Source organism: Perca flavescens, chromosome 1 (genome assembly GCF_004354835.1).
Source record: "Perca flavescens isolate YP-PL-M2 chromosome 1, PFLA_1.0, whole genome shotgun sequence".
Lineage (NCBI taxonomy): Eukaryota > Metazoa > Chordata > Actinopteri > Perciformes > Percidae > Perca > Perca flavescens.
This window is the reverse complement of record NC_041331.1, coordinates 19,769,481-19,788,911: the sequence shown is the minus strand read 5'-3', so window position 1 is coordinate 19,788,911 and position 19,431 is coordinate 19,769,481. Positions and strand designations below refer to the sequence as shown.

The 19,431-nt window shown below is 39.6% G+C and overlaps 1 protein-coding gene and 1 non-coding gene across 4 annotated transcripts; both read left to right on the top strand.

The window, feature by feature from the left end:
- The first annotated feature begins 634 nt into the window (after positions 1–634).
- Positions 635–18,969, top strand: tmem255b (transmembrane protein 255B). 3 transcript variants are annotated; one of them, XM_028584684.1, is made up of 11 exons: positions 635–661; positions 789–942; positions 1,692–1,834; positions 1,976–2,038; positions 12,714–12,803; positions 14,155–14,235; positions 14,736–14,821; positions 15,431–15,559; positions 16,509–16,668; positions 17,348–17,494; positions 18,180–18,969. In XM_028584684.1, the coding sequence occupies exons 2-11, from the start codon at positions 879–881 to the stop codon at positions 18,411–18,413; spliced, it is 1,197 nt and encodes a 398-aa protein (XP_028440485.1). In that variant the 5' UTR covers positions 635–661; positions 789–878; the 3' UTR covers positions 18,414–18,969. The 3 variants fall into 3 exon arrangements, with proteins under 3 accessions (XP_028440485.1, XP_028440503.1, XP_028440495.1); XM_028584702.1 differs by lacking the exon at positions 15,431–15,559; XM_028584694.1 differs by having other exon boundaries at positions 641–942.
- LOC114561537 (U4 spliceosomal RNA) lies at positions 6,194–6,327 on the top strand. The gene has a single exon (XR_003693375.1). It is a non-coding gene; the product is annotated as a U4 spliceosomal RNA (small nuclear RNA).
- Positions 18,970–19,431: the final 462 nt, after the last annotated feature.

Here is a 19,431-nt window from a genome sequence, read left to right as displayed (position 1 = left end):
ATTAATCTTCAGATTACATGTATCAATTAATCGGTTTATTGTTGTTTTATTGCAGTTTTCTAAAAAAAAAATCCAAGGTCAGATGTCATCAGATTTGCTTGTTTTATCAACCAACTCCCTAAAACACAAATACCATACAGTTCATTATCATAAAAACAAGAAATACTCACAAGAGGCTGAAAGTGGGGATGGGTTAGTGTTTCTGCTTGTAAAAAATAATAAGATTAGCTGGATTCAAGGCTTGTTTTTTCCAAGTTTTGGCCGATGGAGGGCGCTGTAAACTAACATCACCATCAACGCTGCAGCATCATGACCAGTCCGATTACAGCCTGTTCGCTGTGGAGATAGGTCTGGCAACGCGAGACTACAGCCTATCGATATTAAAACAGCCTATAAAAAAAACTCACTTTACCACATTTCTATTATATAGTATAGAGTTTAGCCACATACTTTAAGTATGTTTTAAAGCTGAATCATGTATTAAAGCTACATTAAACGTATGCAAGACAGATAATTTAATAATTTATCACTGAGTTGAAAACATGGAGCTGATTGCTCTCTCTCTCTCTCTCTCTCTCTCTCTCTCTCTCTCTCTCTCTCTCTCTCTCTCTCTCTCTCTCAAGCTTCAAGAAAAGTTGAACTCGTCTGAGCTCAGAGTCAGGTTGTAAACACGTATATGAAATTGCACTCTTATTTATTATAACGATGTTTTCATTTTAAGAAAAAAGAAGCATCTTACTCGCAGCTTGTTGCCAGTGCAGGATGAGGACTCTGTTTTGAATCAACAGGGACAAAAGAAACGCCACGCAAAGCGTCGCTTCAGCTGCCTGATCTCATTTTCTTCAGTTTTGGAGCTAATTCATCCGGACTGAGTCAAAATGCCGCAGCCTGAAACCCAGCAGACAACTCCGACACCAGCGACAGAAATACTGGATCCAGCAGGTAATTATGTCAAGTTTCATCCTGAGAGCTTTTAACCGGACTCTGCATTCATCTGCAGGTTACAGCAGCATCTTTCATATCATGAAGGCATTCTTTTTTTCTCATAGTGTGCTTTAATTCATTGCATAGGTTTCTATGTGTCAAGCTATACAATTTTGTGAGCAAAAAGTCCTCCAACGCATCTCTTCATCAAATAAAAATCACATTTTTAGATAGAAAAACACTTTAAATGCTTCTCATTTCCAGTGGTGGAAAGTACATGTACTCAAGTTCTGAACTTATACATATTTTAGTTAGTATTTGAAGACCCTATTGATTGGTGCTCTAATGACAGTGAAAAAGAAAAGAAAATCCTGCTTACTGGTGATGACAAAACCTATATGATGCTTTCTTATACAGTAAATCAACAGTATATAAAACAGATCCACCATAGCCAGCTATGAATATGTGTACTTGTTGTTGATACTATGTAAGATTTTGAATGCAGGACTTTTACTTGTAATGGAGTACTTTTATTTAGGTAAATGATCGTATTCAGATCATTTATCTTCCACCACTGCTAAAAAAATAAATAGATAGAGAAATTAAAGAGAATATAGTGAAATTATTTCAATATGCTCATGTTGTCTTGAGCAGCAAAAAGGTTAAAGTTTTGGATTTTATGGTCAGAATTGGGTTGAGAAAGGCATGTAATCAGAGGGTTCAGGATGTAATGGATGTAAAGAGTTCCTCCTGTCATCCGTCCTCAGTTCACTACCTGCGTCGGAGGAAAACAGCTCTGTGGGTGACGGTGTCTCTGCTGGCTCTGTCTCTGGTGGTGATGGCTGTGGGTCTGATCTCTGCCACTCGCACCGACAACGTGCCTGTGGCTGGATATTACGCCGGCATCGCCGTGAGTGGCGGCCCCCTCTCACCTTCACAATCCCTGAATGTCTTTGTCCTGACACTGATAAAGCATTAATGTCATTAACCTTTCAAGCACTGTAGGATTGTGAGTTTCATGTCTTCCACTTTGATCTCTTTGTACCTCCAGCTGAGTTTTGGAGCATTTCTGGGAATTGTTGGCATCCACCTGTTGGAAAACCGCAGACCGATGGTGAGTCTGTTCCTCTGACTCTCACACATTTAAAACCACATTTCAATGATGATTTCATTTATTCCATCTATTTATTACCTTTATGGTCTTCATTTAGACACCTTAACTATAAACAATGTGTGCTTCAAACTTCAAGAAATGTCTCATTGATGCATGCATGGTTGGTATTTTATTTATTAGCAACATTTCCATAACCTTTAAAGGTGCTATATACAACATTCAGAGTCTGGACTGCCTGCACACGGCTCTCACCTCTGACATCACAAGCAAACATGGAGGTGGCTGAGCCAAAATGGCGGCGGCTAACAGTGCTAACAATGGCAACGGTGCTGACAGAGCTAACAGTGTTAATTGGGGTCAGCTCACACTCAGGTGATCCCCGGAGCGACCTGAGGGGGGAGGGGGGGAGTGAAGGGTGTGCATTACGCTTCCATGGCTATCAGCAGTTACCGCCATATGATCACCGCTCTCCTGCAGCAGCTAGCCATTGGGACATGAACACGAAGAAAGGGAGGGAACAGGGAGGGCCAACAGTATCAAAGGGAGGGACCGATCCGGCTGCCAAATCAAAAAACAGGGATTACATCACTCACAGAGAGTGTGACTTCATTCTCTGCTCAGGATGCCATTACTCCTCCATATCTTTACATAGCAAATAGTTGTTTGCTTCCTTATTAATGTTCTGAATGTCATAAATAGCACCTTTAAAGGGACAGCTGGTAGCCTTTGTAGGACAGGAAAGTTGACAAGAGGTGTAAACATTCCTGGATCACTGCAAGTAAATGTAGATGAATAAGCTAATTCCTGCAGAAGTCAAGTGGCAAAGATTTCTCATAATACGTTTTCCTCACATATTTGCAGGGTAGTAAAATTCTTACCTGATACACTGTTATCCCGAATGAGATGACTTTACTAGAAATGTGCGTGGAAACCCGTCGCCTAAAACCGTCTGTTTTTACACAAGGTGAAACTTAACAGGTCAAGTTGTATTAACATAAAGCGGTAAGTTGATGCAAAAGACAAATGAAGTTTACATTTAGTCATTACTAAAAATCATTATTTAACATAAATAATTTTTTTCTATAGTCATGTTGGCTTGTTACATTCAAGCCATTGCCAAATGAGTTGATACAAAGCTAATTAAGACTATCAGCTCCACACAACTCTCTCTGTAGTTCTCAGTATGGCTGTGTTCAGAAACTGGTGTTGTCCGGCGACTTTTGTGCGCAGAAAATAGAGTGAAGATAATGACCTCTTCTCAAGAGTTGATCATGTTTTTTTAACCCTCCGTGTCCTCCTTGATTACTAGCAACTGCGTAGAGGAAGGGCGTGAGGGTGGTGCGCGATCATCGAAGGCTGTATCACGTGGACGCGCCGACAGTTTTGTTGTCATTACTTAAAATTTCTCATGAGGGACACAGAAACTATGCACTATAGCTTTAAACATGCAAAGAAACGTGACAAATATAAAACATTAGGCTACTTATCAATACTACAGAAAAAAATTGTTCATATAGATATTTGGTGGTTTTTTATTTTTATTTTATGACAGCATAGCTTTACTTAAATTGTATTTAATACAATTGTTCCAGAATAACAGTAAGGAAATTGATAACATACATTGAACATTAGTCAACAAAATAAAATTTTAATGAACAGAATTGGAAGGTTTACTCAGGATATATAGTTTTCCATTTTCTAATCTGCAGAGATGCTAATGTACATACCCTCACTGCCCAGACCCCATCAGTCCCCACCCGGGTCTCGGTCATGGTGCAACAATAAATGTAGATAAACATGAACACTAAATCAACCATACACAACTAAAACCCAGAAAACATAAATGCACACCCAAAACATTAACAGAACATTAATAAAACACACTTTAACCAGGACAGAAACAGATATATTTTTCCCATGAGCCTTTGCATCGCTTCAGCACAGATCAGTTCAAATGACCCCTGCCCCTCCCATACAGGAACTTAACATCCTTAGTTATCTCTGCTTAATATGATCTGTGCACTGCATACTTCAGCTGATTATTACAAACAACTAATGTGATTTAGTAATGAATATGTTTTTTAACAAAACATGAAAGAATAAGTAGTGAACACTAACACGTTAAATTACAACTAAATCTGGGTTTACAGTGCAGACTCTTCCCTGCCCCGCACCAAACACAATAAGTTAGCGACAAGCTGATGAAGGAAAGTGAAGCATTTAGAGAGGAGAATGATTATTGTTTACATCCTCCAAATGAATTATAATGTTGCTCTGTATCTGCTGTGAGTGTAAATTTGCTAATGTACACTGAACCAATTTTGAAATGTGACAATATGTAAGTGTTTACAGCTTGTTCTGCTGCACCCAAGTGGCCCAAAGAAGATTTTTGAATCAGAAAATGCATTCAACGTGTCTTTTTTACGATGACAGCTCGAGTTGTGTGTAGCCTTCTGTTTTTTTTTTCTCTCTCAAGGTGACATCTGTCAGCTTTTTGAGCTTTATAATATTCATCTTCTAAAAAGAGGCATTGTTCCTGGAAAATGAAAAATATTGTACATATGTATATATATACCATAAATTAGAGGATTATGTTACAGACTTTGTAAATTCACTAAACTGTCTTACGGGAAATTGCAAGAAGCAAATCTGATTACTCGATGGCGGCCGTAATGTGTTCTTGGTCCTTGTGCCCGGGTCAGAGTACGTGACTGGATTTGTGGCCGGGGGAAGGGAATTTGATTGGCTCTGGATTTCTATGAAAAGAGCAGGAATTGCATTAGTATTGGTCAGTTGCTGAAGGGGCTGCTTTATTTCAGACAGGGACAAGGGTATAATATCATCAAAGTGCCTCTCTGTAAAACAGAGTAGAGACACTTATTGGTTGACCAAAGATCTGTCTGAAAAGATTATTGACTCTTTTAAAAATTCTCTATTTTCTAACATGGTGAAAAAAGTAAGAACCTCCGACTCCAATAAAAAAAAAAAAAACAAGAATAAAAGAAAATGAAATCTGCATGTACTGACCTCCACTTAGCATCATTTGTGGCAACAGTCAAGAGGCCGACAAATCCAATAGCACAAGAGCCAGTGGCAACCGGAAGCTAAAACTGTTCCTCTGTGTTATTTAAGTAATATACTCAGGATCACATTCACAGGACGTGAAACCCAGTATGAGACTGAAGTGGACACCAGTGACACAGAAACTTCAGCAGACTGGGAGTCTTTGTTTTTCACCTCTGAATTTGCCCTATTTATTATGTTCTACTCATCTAATTTTGTCTAACATTGTGTAAGAATTTCTCCCATCTAGCGGTGAAATTGTATGTGACAACCAACTGAATATTACTTTCTAGCCCCTCCTTATATGGTGGTCGAACACGAAATTAGCTCTCACCATCGTTTACACGCAGCCGTTCTAGCCACTCCAATATTAACTTGATTAACTTTTAATTCTCTTTTTCGATTCCCTGGCGAGTAATCTCCCCCTGGCATTCGTCACGGGGCCAATAGGTGTAAGAGGGCGAAACGCGGAGGTATTTCCCTTTGGCTAATGTATTTTAAAGATGGAGGTGCTATATTGGCTTAATACTTTGATGAGTTGGTGGAAGTAATTACACATGAATGAGCACATATTTGTGAAAGAACAAAGGGTTTTTTGCTAAGAATCAACTCAAACAATTACACAATGTAGGTTTAAGCATTCATATTATTCATACTATACACCTACAATTATTATACCTAAAAATACCTAAAATATTAGTAAAAAAAAGAAGGGGACAAAGAGTAAAGAAGAAACCAAAGAGACATTTTGTTAAAGTTTCAGACATAACAGGGCCATTACTAGGATTTAAATAAATACTTCAACAAACAGCCTCTCCCTCGAAAAAAAAACTCTGACCAGATTAGATACCAAAATAAATTTAAAAAAATGTGTTAGTTATTCGGATTTTTTTTTATTTGATTTATTCATGTAACTGTTGAATTATATTTTCAATACATTTATAAATGTTTCCACACTACCAGGAATAACATTTTGGACGGGAAATACCAAACTCTTCATTCTTCTGTTGACCCAAAATTTGTTAGACTTCATTGTAAAAGCATTTTTTTTTCTTCTTGCAACCTTACAGTTTGGAATAAGTAACAATAAAAATCCTTGCACAGTGGCAGTATCGTAGCCTATGAGGTTTTTCCGAGGCGCGATTATTGCTGGTTGAAAACATAAGTAATAATAAAGCATACAGCTAAACTTTTGCTTTTTTCAGGTCTGTAGGTAGCCTGGGCTAAGCAGCTAATCGTGATCATGTTAGAAAGAAATGAGAGTCTGACATTTTTCCTCATCATACGTTGTACTTTAGAACTTTAGTCTCAGTGTTTTAGCACAAGATCATGTACGTAGCCATCAAGCACATATTCAAGATTCTTGTTTTGAAAAGAGTTAGCTGGAAATATTAAAGTCAACCGACCAAGTTTTAAACAACAAATCTAGCATTAGCGAAATTAGCTATAGCTACTAAAAATCTTGACAAAACAACTGACAAAAATCAACATTCGCCACCTAAAATTGAGAAGGCTGCTTTACCTCTATCTGAAATCAAGGACACATTTTGTTTTTAAAATATAGTATTTGGAGTGGTAAATCTGACATTGTTATTATTGCAGACATTAGTATTGTATTATAGTATTATATATTGAGTGTCATCGTAGTCTCGCATAGACCGCCAGACCTTCCTCCACTGGGCTGCGGAGGAGGGTCTGGCTAGTCCACACCTCAGTAACAACAGAAACATGATCAAAGCTTAGTTAATGGTCAATATAGATACATTAAGCCAAGGGAAAACTAATAGACTATAAAATCTCAATTGAGTCTTTATTTGAACTGTAAAGTGCTAAAACCTCCAAATTAACAGACAGTTACTGAGGACATGACAGCAGGGCACTGATCAATATGTTAAAGTAAAGCAACGCTCAAAGACATTAGAACGTTTTTTAAATGACTTTACAAACATTTTAGAGACATTTAGAGACACTTTATAGGCTTGATACAGCACAGAGGATTTTTTTTGTTGATGTGGTAGAGACCATGACGGTGGTATTTCAGTGTGTGTTGTAAATTTTTCATGTGGCATTCAGGGTGTCGCTGGCTTACATTACACCACAGTGTACCATAACGAATCCGGTCTGCACAGATACCCTTCATAGAGCTGTACACGTGTGTGTGTGCGTGTGCGTGTGCGTGTGCGTGCGCATGCGTGTTCACTTTGCGTGCTGTAACTGTGAGATGGAAGAACATTGACAAAGACATTGACTAGCTGCTGTATGTCTGTCCGCCTCTCCGGCATCGCTCCCAGGTCTGTGCTTTAAACTTTAATGGTGAGATCGCTGCCACACTAGCGCCGGTCTACGGTGTCTCTTATGAGGCACATGTGGCACGATGTTCCTCTCACACAGGTGTCTTCTTCCCATCCTGTGTCTGAGGCTCAGCGCTGTAACACGAGAGCCAGCTGGCAGAGTGAGGTTGCTCATTAAAGAACAACTAACCAACGTAGCGACAACGCCACAGACATCTGAGAGCTCTTCTCTTACTTTCTGGATCTATCAGGCTTTTGCTCCTCTGACCTCATAAAGCAGCAGATGGAGGGTTTGAGGTTTTTTGGAGGAGGGTTTGATGTTTAAATAAGCTGCCCAACAGCCATGTTTCCTGGTTTGATTACATAAATTAACAACTTTGAAGAAATAGGTGGTGATGGTGCAGTGGATATGACACATGCTTTTAGTGTGGCAGAGCTGGGTTCGATTCCCACTGCGATACATTGACCAATGTGTCCCTAACCCCTCGTTGCTCCAGAGGCGTGTGACATATTTAGCAAATGTAAGTCGCTTTGGATAAAAGCGTCACCTAAATGACATGTAATGTGATTTTCACTTAAAAACATTTCTGTTAAGTCATTTTCTATCGCTCAATGAGGTAACTCAATGGTAATTGAGTCTATGGCCCACTGATAAAAGGTTGCATTCAAACGTCTGTGGCGACATTCCAGGGAAAAACATTTTGCATCACCCAGCAGTGGTTGGTCCACCAGAGAGGGTAGGCGGAGCTAACGCAACAGACTCGCTCTTCAACTCACTTGTGTGCGAAGCGGTGTACTGTTTTTTTTCTCCGGTGTTTGCTGGCGTTGTTAGTAAACGGTTACTATGGCCGAACAAACAAAGAAAACTTTGAAAACAGGTGGATGTAAAAGAGAGATCCAAAAACACACCTGCAATTTTCGCTTATCACCATAGGAGCCGCCAAAGAGAATGAAACCTCTTTCTGTTGTACTAATAAAACTGATGATACAGTAGAAAGTAGGGGTGCACAATTCAGAAAATGTCACGATTTGATTTGATATCGATTTTTTAGGCTCAAGATTTGATTCAAAATCAATTTTAGATTCAAAAATGATTCTTGATTCAAAAACACAGTATGTAAATGTAGTTATGTAGTTACTTTTCCCATGTGATTGCAGTAGACATACAATTAAAAACATTTAAAAATATGAATCGATTTTGAATTGGTGGATCTTAAATCGCAATACGAATGTGAATCGATTTTTTTTGCACATCCCTAGTAAAGATACACTAATGCACAGCAAAAAATAAAAACATACATGCAATATTAAAATATGAATAAAATTATGGTAAAATAAAAACTATACCATATAAAATATGTTTAAAACATTAACACATAATAATAATGTCTGATAATAGCAATTAAACACTCCAATAATCAAACACAAGTAAAAGCTTAACAAAAGTAGAAGTAGATTATCTAGCCAACGGACAGAAATTTAGGATTTGACTTTTAATTTGTTAGTCTCCAATTATATAGTATAGCCACTGTATGGCTTGAAAATTGAAAAAATGTGACATAAATATTGTGGTACGTCAAAATATAGGTGAAGTGCCAGTGATGGCGAAATGAACTCTAGTATTTTTCTGAGCGAGAGAACAGCAAATCAACAGTCTAAATTTAATCAGCACTAATTTAATAAGAAACAAAATGTCACCAATGGTAGAAACTTGGTGGCCTAGAGAGAAAAACAAATCTATTCCCCATAATTTTCCACCACACAGATCAGTGTTATACCACCATCTATGCTTAGTGGACTTAGTAACTTTGTATTTCTCGATTTTAGTGTTGTAAGACATTGTGCTCGCAGCACAAATGTTCTCGAGAGACCAGTCCTATTTTATGATTGTGAGGTGTGTTGCAGGTAAAACACATTTGTGCTCCATTGACATTTCTTGGATAAAATCTTAATAACTTGAATATCGCCACTTTTCATTTTGTCTTATCCAAAATGTTTAAAATGATGCTGGAGCATGACATTCTGTCTGTAAATTCCCCTCCTATCTGCACTCACACGGCTGCTCCTAAAACAGGCTTCACTGGGCTGAAGCCTGTAAGATTTCTTTATGACTAAATGCTTCATGTAGCTCCTGTTCGTTGTTCTGTACAGTAGTTACTGCCTGTATCTCAGACTGACGTCCTTTTGGTCACCTTGCAGCTTGGAGAGCAGAACGGTGAACCTTTAAAGGGCTGTATTTTACCCAACAAGTTTCTTATTACCGGTGTGTCCAGCTGTGGTCGTGATTGGTCACTGGACCACTGAGCGTGGGGGAAAAAGACCTTGCAGCGGTCAGCGACTTTAGTTACATAACCTGATAGATATCTTTACTGAAGCTACGTATAAAATTCCTCCTTGTGTCTTTATCTCTTGGTCACTCATGTATTTTCTTCTGTAAAACTTACATCATGTGTGCCTTTGTCCTTTATTGGGAAATTACTTGTAATGATGAACCTCCAGAGAAGCTCTTCTCAACTCTACAGAGCTTTATAACAAGTCTTAGCTGATGGTTTAGCTGTACGGCCCGCAACTCTCACCACTCTCATAGCTTCATTCTAGCATCAGCAAGCAGCTGCTTTCAGTGAAAAAGCTCTAAAAACCAACCGTACAGTACCTACTCAGCACCAAACAGCAGACAGACGCAGACTAGCTGGTGAACATAGTGGAGCATTTAGCAACAAAAGAGCCAGATCAAGTAAATTAAGTAGTAGGCAGTGGCAGTCTTGTAATATTTTCTCACTGACTCGACTCCTCAGCATACAACTATCTACAGTGTGAGTCTTTAATCTTTTACAGGATTTGATTTTTCTCTCTGCTTCAGTTGTATCGGGAGATTTGGGGGGTTTGGGCAACAGAGCGTGTGTCAAGGTGCTTTATGTGCTGGCAGCTGGTGCTAAGGTAATGTGAAGTAATGCAGTTGTCAGGCTCTATTGTCTCTGCTGCTGGCCTCATCTCCCACTTGCAGCCCATAAAAACAGAGTCATTTAAACCGCTAATGAAGTGAAGAGTCTGGGCCGGTGGCAGATAAAACCCACCCAGAAAGAAGCTTATTTTCACCGCCCGGCTCTTATTTCACTTTGTTGAAGGAAACTTATTTTAAAATATACCCTTCCTTTAATATCTGTTTCACCACGACTTGTGTTATTCTCATGTACAGACATTAGCCAATTACTGTATATAACACTAACTTTAAAATTAGCCTGAATAGCAAACCTGATCAGTTTATGTTTTGGACATTTACTGTATGGAACAGCTTTATTCCTGATTAGCCGCAACCTATGCAACTAAAAACCAAATAAGGTTATTACTTAAAGGCCCCACATACCACTGGTCCACCCACATGATTAGACCTCTTCTCAGGACTGTGAAGGTGTGCATCGACTGGGCTTGATTGACATCTACATCACATATATTTAGCTTTTTTTTTAACTATTCAGAACAAAACAACTTACATCTTTATCATTGGGTGCGCTCTAAAACCCTGGACTACCAAGTAGACAAAGAGGGCTACTACCCAGAGGCCTCAGACCCCCAAGGGCCACCGAACATACCTATCGTCACTGTGTCTCAATTGTTTTTTGTTAATTTGTTTGATTGCCAATTTGCACCAGTAATGTACATCAACTAACGCAGGTCCTGCATTTTTGGGTGTTTTTTGTTGAGCCCTGTCTTGTAGAGGGGCCATGTTTCAAAATCTAGTTTAAGCTGCCATGTGCACTTCTGTGCACACAATGAGTCCTTGACAGGGTGCATACACAACTCACAGTGGATGGGGGTCAGAGTCAAGAGTCACAGTAGATTTTTACCAAACATTACAGACTAATACATACATATTTATGAATGCCAGTTAAAAATGTACTGGTCTCAAACTAAAAGCACTCCTGCTGTTAATGGGACAATAATTAAACAACAATTAGGAACGTAAGCAAAGTCGGAGAATTTGTGACTTATGATTGAATCTAAGTCAAACGATCACTTGTGCTACTTCAGCGTTATCGGCTGTTAAATAATCAAACCAGAAAAGGTCTTCTGGATTTTACACATTCTGTTGAAATCTCTCAAAACAAAAGCTGAAGATCTTGAAATGAAATCAGAAATCAAGGAACGGAAAAGATAATTGTCCCTTAATATCAATGCAGGATCATTCGATTTCTAGATATACACTACCTTTGTACTTCTTTTTGCTTTTGGTTAAAAACTGCTATATCCCACCTATTATTTTAGGTAGACAGACAAAAATTGTGCGTTTGATCTCCTGCTTGAGTACAGTAGATTCGGTCCTGGAGGAGTGATTGAACAGACAGTAAACGATGCTCAGTGATAAAGTTCTTGATCAGACATCTGTGATCAGCCAGCTGGGTCTGCTGGCCTGTGTGTGTGTGTGTGTGTGTGTGTGTTGTGTGTGTGTGTGTGTGTGTGTGTGTGTGTGTGTGTGTGAGAGAGAGAGAGAGAGAGAGAGAGAGAGAGAGAGCGATCAGGATAGGGAGAACAGGTGTGTGTCACAGATTTTAGGTTATTGATCAGTGATCAGATTCTGAAAGTATGTCAATGTGTGAGATAAGCAACAATATGGATTTGTGTGTGTAGTTGTGCATCAGATTGGCAGAATTAGATTGACCTTGCTGGTACAATAGGCCATTTCTCTGTCCTGTATGTCGCCTCTGTGACCATAAATTACCCACAAAGCACCTCTGCGTTGGCAGAGCAAGAAGCCGTTCATTTCCTTTATCGCCCTGCAGCCCAGACGCTGCAGACGACCAATCAGCACACACACATGCAGAAAGCTTATATACACAAGTGTGTGTGTGTGTGTGTGTGTGTGTGTGTGTGTGTGTGTGTGTGTTTGTGTGTGTGTGTGTGTGTGTGTGTGTGTGTGTGTGTGTGTGTGTGTGTGTGTGTGTGTGTGGGAAATTAAATGATGATACTGTGAGTAGAAATACATGTATATATGGCAATCATTTTTAGTATCCTCTGTCTTTGTATTTACCACTGGTCTTTGTAAACAATACATGTATTGTTATTGTTAACTATTTGACAGAATCAATTTCAGGTCATACTTACATACATGTTTATAAATAGATTTATGTTTGCTGCAAGTTCAAGATTTCCATATCAGATTGCCAATTTATCCTGATTTTTTCATTCATACAGTTGTGCATTCAAATCAACAAAAATAAAATATAAGCTGATACATATGTACTTACTCTGATGACACATACTGGTACTTTTAATCTTTTTTCCAAAACCCTTTCTCATGACTTTACCCTCTTCCTATTTTTAAGCTCGTGGCAGCGATCATATTCATCAGTATTGGAGTCATCTCGTCTTTCTTCTGTGCCATTGTTGATGGGATCATCGCTTCAGAGTTCATTGTAAGAATCACACGTATGCGCCTGCACTGAAAAGAAAGAAATACAAACTAATTCACCTTTCTTTGTGTGTGAACAAACCCTCAAACACACATTCACACACCAGATTTAATCACACGTGAAGAACAACAGAGACATGGGCTATACAGAAATGCATGTTGAGACTGGAACAGACAGGAACTTTGCAGATGCAATCAGACGGAACCGTGATCAAACACCAGACAGGTAGACCAGACAAACTAATGTCAGTGCCCGACCTGCAGAGAGCTGCTGGGGAGCCATTCAGCATAACAAGGCTGATTAAATGTGTCCAAACATTACCCACATTTCTCTAAGTCACTGAAAACTCTTGCAAACAAAAAGGGATATATGTGTCCAAAAATACTATACTATATACAGTACATCTTTAACTCTATTTCAACTGAGAATTGATTTTCCTGGAACTTATTTGTACATTATTTTGCAATACATTAAAAGAGAAATTAGCAATTCCACAAAGATTTTTGTCTCCCTTTCATTCTACGTCCCACTGCAAACATGTTCCCTGTTACATAATGTCTGTATTTAGTTCTAAGTTTTCATAGGAAGAAGCCTTATATACTCCAAAACATTTTCATAATCTGTCAAACTCTCTTTCTTTTAAATAGCTCCCTAAATTAATATGCTTGAAATTAAATTTGTCAACTACTTGAATTTGTTTATATGGGAATGAACAAGACATGCTGAGCGGTCAAATGAGGTCATTGTTGCTTCCTTACTGGATGTCTTTAGATTGCTCTCGGTGTTTGGATACGCGGACACGAACGCCTCAGTTTGTCACATCAGCCTAATGAATTTTAATGAGTATCTTAACGAGTTTGGACCAGAGATAGTTTTAAAAAGCTGGCACAGAGTCACTGATATTGATCAACAGTGCTATCAAACCCTCTGCAGATATATTTATTTTGTGCTCACAGGACAGTAAAAGTCATGTTTATTGCACCTTCAAGCTTTGGACAATGAAAATGATTATATTAGCTTTCACATTATATAAAGCCCATTGAGGTGTAATGCTGTAGGGTGTGTGGTCCGGTGCAGTGGATGCTTTGGAGCAGGGACATGACGTAAACCTTCACTGCTGCAGTGACACAGAAACAGGAGGAGGATGGACAGAATAACACAAACCAGGGTTCAGGTTAAAAGTGCATAATTAAAACCCTTAAATCATGGAGATAAAGTCTATAAAAGAACGGAAAAACATTTAGGTCACACTTGTGGTGCATGACAAGTCAATTAACATTTGTGTGTGTTTCCATATAATTGTGGCTCATTTATTTAACATATCAGTCTCTTCTCTCTCTCTTACTACACACAGGACATAAGGCCTTTGCAGGAGAACATGTGTGACTTTTACGCCAGTGGAGCGGGCTACGCCTACGACAGCTACTATACTGAGGTGATTCATATGCTTTATACACACTTACAGTAATATATATTACCTGCCATTGACTGTATTGTATAAACATACCAAGTAATTTCTCAATAAGAACAACAATCTAAATACCTAACGTAACCTAGCCTTATGTATGGTTTCCATTAACTTCCTCCTCCAACACACTGCTTTACGTTTGTGTCTCAGTTCTTGTCTTTTAAATGGTGTAAATGATGCATTTTAGGTTAATTTTGGGATTAATATATTCTGTGTTCTTGCAGCCTTTGGGTGTTTACTGTAACTGAAAAATTGTGTGTAGCGTATGTAGTGACATCTAGTGCTCCACTAATGTTACTGCACTGAAAGAAAGAAACTAGTTCACTTTGCATCAAATTATAAACAAGTAGAAGTGCTGGAAATGATATGTTGACATATAGACAGTTTCCTCATGTATTTTTTTTGTCCAAACAGTTTGTCGAGCTCCTGCTTGTCTCTTAACTCTCATCAAACCTCTGACGCTGTAGGTGACGTGCCGTTCGTATGAAAAAACGTGCAAGCTGAAGCTGAGGAGCAACACCTGCTACTGCTGCTACCTGTACAACTGTGACAGGTGATACACATCACCAGCTAATGGTGTTCAGATGTGTGTGTGTGTGTGTGTGTGTGTGTGTGTGTGTGTGTGTGTGTGTGTGTGTGTGTGTGTGTGTGCGCCAAACCTTAATGCACATGTTTTAACACGTGTGTGTGTATTTGCAGTTGTGGCTTGGTTGTAAGAATGAGAGAAAGAAATAGATCCTCCCTGAAGCTCCCTGAGTCCAGTATACTTGTGGGGTCCCAACAGCTTTGTGGTGCCAAAATGCTGGACCCCACAAGTTTAAAGGGCTGTTTGAGGGTTAAGACTTGGTTGTAGGATTAGGGATAGAATGAGGTTATGGTTAGGGTGAGGGTGAGGGTAAGGGTTAAGGTTAGGCATTTAGTTGGGATGGTTAAGGTTAGGGTAAGGGGCCAGGGAATGCATTATGTCAATGACAGGTCCCCACAAAGATAGTGCCACAAACCTGTGAATGTGTGAATGTGTGTGTGTGTGTGTGTGTGTGTGTGTGTGTGTATACCTTATTTTGGATAAACACGGACCATACTGCTGGGTTGCAGTCACTTCAATTTGCATGTACTTTACATTACTGCAGAGTATTTTCATGATTAACTTTCTACCCTCCAGGCTGCACCAACAACTGGTCCCCATTCATTTCAGTACACTATACAGTACTACACCAGTAAGCGTGCAGATAGGTGACCCTTGTGGGCGACTGTGGCTCAGGATGCAGAGCGGTCGCCTACCAATCGGAAGGTCGGTGGTTTGATCCCTGGCCTCTGTAGTCAAAGTGCCCTTGGGCAAGATACTGATCCCCAAATTGCTATCGGTGTCTGAATGTGTGTGAATGTTTATCTGTGTGTCTGTTGTTGTATACTATCCTCAGCCACCAGTGTATGAATGCTACCTGTAGTGTAACTCACAAAGACTATACCTTATACTTCAGTCAGGGTGTACATCACAGTGAACATGTATATTTATCTATTTTTTCATATAGTTATATATAAAGAACATATGTTATAACAATAATAACATAATTCAATTTTATAATAGTGTGATAATACAGTAGAGAGCATTGTTAAAATAGGCATCCTCGATTTCAATGTTGGCTGCCAAAAACTGCATTAGAGGCCCCGCTGTTGGAAAATCACTCTTGGATCATGTGATTTTGCAACTTTCTTGCATTAAAGAGGTTCCTATTACATAGCCAACTTTCAAATGCCGGATGTTGAGAGTTTTCCATGAGCCCTTGAACTTACATCAAAGAGGAAGACCTTTCCAGTCCCTCCCTGCTTGCAAGTACGTAACTGCTCAGTTATTAGTTGATGAACAGCTGCCTGGAAGGTTTAATGAAAAGGTCATAAAATGAGTACAAGTGATGGCCAGTGGGTGGGGGTTGTTCATTTTCTTCCCTGGTTGCCACTTTTTTTCATGGCAGACATTTTGCTTGACTGTAGTTTTCCTACAGGTGTTACTAATAAAAGGAATAAGATCTGCTCTCCATTTAGCATTACCTGGCTCACTGACATTTTAAATGGAACAGAGCCATCAGCGCTTTTTCCCACCATGATAAGTGTCTGCTGTGAAAGCCTTTTAATATAAAGTACACAAGCTTAGTGCTTTATGGCAACAAAACCAGAGGTATGCTGGCTCCAAGTTACCCTGACCAGCTCACGATTTGTCTCCTGCTCTCTTCATCTTCCAGCACAAATTACCACACGCAGTACTACGCGTTCACCGGGGTCAGCAGCTGCTGGGACGTGATCCACCTGCACCGTCTGCTGTGGGCCTCAGTGGTGCTCAACGTGGTCAGCTTGTTCCTGGGCATCATCACGGCCGCCCTCCTCGGAGCATACAAGGATGTGGTGAGCTGGAGTCCCGAAAAAAAAGAGAAAATTTGGAGTGCATCTTTACTTTGACTTATGATAAGAAGTAACAAAGAAAATAAGAAATAAGTCAAAGAACGATGTTTAAAAGACAAGCCTGAGTGAAATAAAAAAGGTTTGTAATATTACATGGCTGACAAGATGTTTCGGCAAAAGCCTTCAGCACTCTGAGAAAGGATTTCTATTACACTTAACTTAGTACACTTAAGTCACTTAAAACTAGTGGCCTTTCCTTATTGCCTGCAGGCCACATACAGTACAATCCCCACAAAACTCAATACTCCTTTATGTGTGTGCAAATATCTTTTTGTTTCACTGACTTACTCGTTACATCTTTAAACATTTCCTGCGTATACACAAAAGTGCTTAAACAATGCAGTTTCCCTAGCAGGAGTCTGGTAATCTGTTTCAAAGATATGAAAATCATGATCTTATTTTATTCATCTTAATTTTGATTTTCCAACTATTGTTCCTACAGTACATTAGGCAGCAATCATACTTCATTACCCTCTTATATAATGAAATGTATGTGTGTATGTGTGTGTGTGTGTGTGTGTGTATATGTGTGTTTAGCTGGTGCATGCTTACTCACATTTGCCTTCAAGCTCCATTTGATGATTTCCCATCTTATCCAAAGCATTTCTTCTGTTTCCTACAGCAGAAGCCGACTCTCCAGATTGCTCCCAGCCCCACACCCCCACCCCACATCCTGTACAACCCGACCCAGCACATGCTCACCTACGCTGGCTTCTGCCCTTCAGGACAGAGTCTGCCCACCTACCCCAACTATCCAATACCTATGCAGGTAGGGCCCCAGGCCAACACAAAAAAGAACCATTGATAGGCCCTTTTCAGGGAAGATTAAGTGTATTTCCCAAAATGTCGAACTTTTCCTTTAAAATCTTACATTTTTACACAGCAGGAAAAGCACAGGTGTGAATAACTGAATGATGGCTGAGTTTATTTTGCCTGCTTCAGTTTCAGGGTCCTAGTATTGTGCATGCTTGCTCACTGTCACTCTCACTGGGACACATGAATATAACTGAGCTATATAACTATATAACTGATGTTATTTGTGCTTTTCATACTACGAGAGGTCAAAATGTCTGCTGTGAAAAAGGCCAATCTTCCATTCCAGTGTATTAGTTTGGCAACCAGATGAGCAGCACTGGATCACATTTATTTTTTGCTGAAGTAGCACAGCGGTTTTACTCTAACATCAAAGCACCTGACCATAAAGAAAACTATTAATCTGCACTGCTGCCAGGAGCTGTAATTCCAATTGCCTTAGATCAGCAGATGCATAGATTTTCATGTGACTTTGTCTGAAGTTTGTCTCACAGTTTTATTGATTATGGCTCATCTTTGCTGATGTTTCGGAGGCTGCTAACCACACCTCAAAAATGTCAGAAATGAATTTAGGTATTTTTGGCTCTACTTCCACATACCGATGCAACCTTCCACTCCATGTCTCCTCACCTCTCCCACAGCACAACAGCAGCTATCAGCAACCTGCTACTCCCCAGATGATCCCTGAGGGAGGTCATGCCTCCAACTCCTGCCTGTCTGAGGAGAACCAGCAGCAGCCCTCTCAGGCGCCTACCCAGCCACAGCCTCAAGGAACCACACAGGAACCGGGGGGCTACATGCTGACACCCAACGCTCCTGTCCTCTACGGATCCGCCTACAGCCCCTTTGAAAAGCCGCCACCTTACGCCTGCTGAGCCCAGAGACAAACATCTGGGGCATGTTGGAGAAGAAATATCTGGTCAGAGTGAAAGTAGCACAAGACATTTCATAGGTGACCTTGTAGACGGAAACCCCCTCAGTGAGCTTGACGACTACTCTGTACTGATAGAAATGCTACATTTCATGTGGTTGCACTGAGGAGAGACACAGATTTAGAACTATGTAGTGTGATTATAAAGACATGATTATGTTATTTCATGTGTATTCATCAAAAGAACAGTTTGGGAAATATGCTTATTCGCTTTCTTGCGGGGAGTTAGATGAGAAGATTGATACCACTCTGATATCTCTTGGTGAATATGAAGCTACAGCTGGCTAACTTAGATTAGCACAAAGACTGGAAACTGGGGGGAAACAGCTAAACCGGCCTAAGCACCTCCAAATCTCACTAATTAACACGTTATATCTCGTTAGTTTGTTGTAAACTGGTCATGTACAGGACTATTTATTGGTGGCAGTTGCCAGGCAACCGGCAAAGACTCCAGGAAGTTACTGCTCATCTCACTCTCGGCAAGAAAGCAAATAAGCACGTTTCCCAAAATGTTTTTCTTTAAGCCTAAAGCTGGCCTTCAGATGCTTACATGTTACATATATGTTAACTATTGAATACGTGTATAGTAGTACACTTGACTGTGATCTGATAGTTGTTTATGTTCTAACTTGTAGATTACAGGTCTTTCTGTATATTGTCTCACTATACTAGACTAATGTAAGAGCAATTAAAAGGGCTTTCTTGAAATGTGAACTGGGGAGAAATTATGCTGATGTTGCGGTTATTTAATTATGTTAGTGTGAATCGTTTAATGTGCCCTTTAAAGTCAATATACTATATATATTATTGATGATGCATGTTAGCTGCAGTGGGATAGGGTTTAGTAGCTGCTACGCAATACATTATGTATTAAAGAGCCACCTTTGAGAATATATATATACTGTATATATATATAAGCATATATTTACTGATGCATAGAAATACATATGGAGTAAGTGCCT